Here is a 3,222-nt window from a genome sequence, read left to right as displayed (position 1 = left end):
CCGCCCCTGCCGAGCCTCGCCCACTCCCAGGCCCAGCCACTGCAGCGCGCCCGAAGCGGCGCTAGGGGGAGCTCTGGCAACTGGCTTCGTGGATTGAAGCAAACCGTGCAACCAACCGCGATTTCCTTGGACTTGCAGGGGAAAATGGGGAGGGAGGAGACGCACTGTTCCCCCTCCTCGGCAGCTCCAGACTCTTCCCGTGGGAGGCCGAGGAAGCAGCCCTGGGGGTGCAGGTGCCTTTCCTGCCCGCGACTCTCGCCCCCAGAGCCTCCTTTTTCCCCACCCCCATCGCGGACCTCCGCCGACCCCCGCGTTCTGGAGAGTGTCCCCGAGAACTTCGCCTCGCGCGACACCGGGATCCAGAGCCGGGCAGTCCCCGGGGACGGGCTTGCGTCTGCCTCTCGGAGTCTGGCTTGGGGGCCTCTTGGCGGCAGCCCCTCCTGTCGCTGAGGGAGGCGCGAAGGCTGGGGTGGGGGGCGCGAGCCGTCCTGCGGGGTGGCTGCGAGGCTCGCACCGGCGAGGGCAGTGTGGGGGCGAGGGAGCCACCGAGAGCGAGGAGCTGTGGGGAGTCGGCAGCAAACAGCCAGCAGGCTGCCACTTTGCTTTCTTTTTCTCGTTCTTTCTTTCCTAACCCCTCTTTGCAAAGCTGGAACCATCCCGCGCGCCCCCGGGCCCAAGCCGCGGCTCCAGATGTGAATTTGTTTCCAGTGGGGAGAACGCGAGCTTCCCCCGGGCCTTGGCACATTCTCCCGCTCTGAGGTCATTCCGTAGGTGGTCAGAGGGGAGCGCGCGCCGGGAGCCTTCCTGCCTCCATCCACTGGGGAGGGAAGAGCGGCGGGTGGGAGAGAGGGAGAGGGGAGGGGCGCGAGGAGGGAGGGAGACGCCGCCAGCACACCACCAAGTGGCACCGAGCAGTGATAACAAACTCAACTTAAAAAAAAAAAAAAAAAAGAGAAAAGAAAAGGAAAAAACTTCCCCAAGTTGCAGCCCGAGACATGCGGACGTGCGGGCGGAGGCGCGGGGCAGGGAGTGCGGGTGGCCCTGAAGCCCCCAGCGTCTCCCAGCTGCTTTCCCCAGCCACAGAGAGCTCAGACTCGAGGCCGACCAGGCCCTGCGCCTCTGCCTGGGCAGGAAATGTGCTGGAGGCCGGCTCCGCTTCCCGCTGGAGACCCCGGGGCGGCCGGTTCCCGTGGGGTACAGGACCCCCCTGGACCGGGGCCGGGGCGGCCGAGAGACGCGCAGCACCCGCTTCATCCCCACCCACCAACATCACCCCGCTTTCTTCCACCGCCGACCTTGCGGATGTGGGCAGATCCCGCCCGCCCAGGCCCAAGAGAACTGGGGTTTACATGGGGGCGGGGGTCTCTCCCCACACCTCTCTATCCTCTCTGACGCCCCCAGACAGATCTGAAAACAAGGCACCACCATCTTCTGTAATCGACTTTTTATTAAGATTATAAATTTAAACAATCTGAACAGTTTTACCCGGTGATATACAATTCCGTATGCACAAAAATACAGGGCAATGAGGGAAAAGGGCCGAGAAAGGAAAGGTTGGCAACTTGTTTTGGAGTCCACACGGTGCTGATGGCAGAGAACCAGAGGGGCTGCAGACGAACCCCACCTTTTTACAACAAAAGGCTTTTAAATTAAACAGATCTATCGAGCTGAAGACACAGGACGGGGTTCTCACAGGCTCGAACAATGCTGGTTTCATGAAATGCAACCGAAGGCTGAACCAAGGCAGTGCAACTTAGAAGCACACACACAAACACCACAGCTGACCAGGAACTTAGTGCAAAGTCTCCAACGCAGTCGGCGGTCCCGGCCCCTCCCTCCCCCGGGGCCGCCGGGGATCCAGGTGAAGGAATTGACTTCCTTTTTTGTTTAGTGAGGACCGCAGTGCTGGGCATGATGGGAAATGTAGTCCGCCGTGCCCGCCCCCCACCCCTTACCCAAACAGTGTCCGAGAGTGTCGGGGTGTCAGGCGCCACCCCCGAGTCCGGGAGACGGGTGGAGGAGGGGAGGAGAACGGAGCCAGAGGGGCGGGGAGAAGAGGGGTTCAAGACACCCGCCCCGGGAAGAAAAGAAAAAAAAAGTTGAAGTGTTTTCATTTCTGCCTTCTCATTTTGAGAACTTTGGAGTCCGCCCCCAGAGAGGAAATGTGACCCAAACGTCCCTTTCGGAGATAGTTTGCCTTTGTTTTTGCTCAGAATTTCACAAGACCCATTCCTCACCCCACAGAGAGACTTGGGAGAGCGGAACGTCGGGCTTCCCGGGTCTGACAACTGATTGGAATCGGCGTCCCGGGTCCCGCGCCCTCCTGCGCTGCGCCCCCAGCGCGCCCCGGCGGCCAGGGCGCCCTGCCTCGCCCCCGGCTGCCCGGCACCTTCTCCGGGCAGCAGCCCTCCCTCACGTGGCAGGCTCCTCGCTAAACACCACTGCAATCACTACAATAAAAAGAAAAAAAGAGTAGGAGAAACACAAAGCATACTTAAATAGGCGCTTTTTCTCTCTGCAAAAATAAAGTCCAAGATTTTAGATTTCTTTTTTTTATTTTACAATTTATAAAACATCAGCCGCCTGCCCCTGCTGGCCCTCAGCTCAGCCCCGAGTGGCCCGGCGCCCGCTCGTTCCCTCCTCTCGCCCCTTGGCCGAGTCTTTGTCTGGCCCCAGCCCCGCGGGGCCCCGGGTCCCTGTGCCCTCGGGGGTCCCTAGAAGGCGACAATGGCTCGAGTCCAGGCGCCGAGGCTGGCGAGCGCCTGCTTGGCGCACAGCTGCCCGTTGAGCGGCGGCGGCTGCTCCGAGGAGTCCGGCTGTCGGCTCACGAGCCCCGAGAAACCGGAGCCAAAGATGGAGATCAAGTTTGAGATGTTGGACGCGTCCGGGGACGAGTCCGGGCAGAAGTCCTCGAAGCGGGCGCGCTTGCAGGGGGCGAACGGGGCGCCCCCGGGGGGCTCGGCCCCCAGCTCGCCCGCCTCCTCCTCGTCGTCTTCCTCCTCCTCCTGGCCAGGGTAATACTTGCGCTTGCAGCCGGCGGCGGACGACAGGCCCGGTCCCGGAGCGCCCTGGCCACAGCAGGGGCAGTGGGCGGAGGCGCAGCAGTCCTGGTGCAAGTAGCCGTTCTCCACCGTGGTCACCACGTGAGTGTCTAGGTCCAGCACGGTGGTCTGGCTGCTGCAGTGCAAGCCGAAGTCCGAGGGGGCCGGGTATGCGCCCCGG

General features: G+C 62.4%; 1 protein-coding gene across 1 annotated transcript in view; it reads right to left on the bottom strand.

Moving 5' to 3' along the window:
- Positions 1-1,429: 1,429 nt before the first annotated feature.
- The window catches only part of IER5L (immediate early response 5-like), a 2,727-nt gene continuing 934 nt past the window's right edge, over positions 1,430-3,222 (bottom strand). Inside the window, exon 2 of the mRNA XM_011931443.1 lies at positions 1,430-3,220. Within this exon, the coding sequence (XP_011786833.1) occupies positions 2,715-3,220 (506 nt within the window). The 3' untranslated portion in view covers positions 1,430-2,714. The remainder of the gene's footprint in view (positions 3,221-3,222) is intronic.

Source organism: Colobus angolensis, unplaced genomic scaffold, assembly GCF_000951035.1.
Source record: "Colobus angolensis palliatus isolate OR3802 unplaced genomic scaffold, Cang.pa_1.0 Scaffold9, whole genome shotgun sequence".
In the NCBI taxonomy this organism is placed as follows: Eukaryota; Metazoa; Chordata; class Mammalia; order Primates; family Cercopithecidae; genus Colobus; species Colobus angolensis.
Note: the sequence above shows the minus strand (reverse complement) of the source record. Positions and strands in the feature narration are given on the sequence as shown.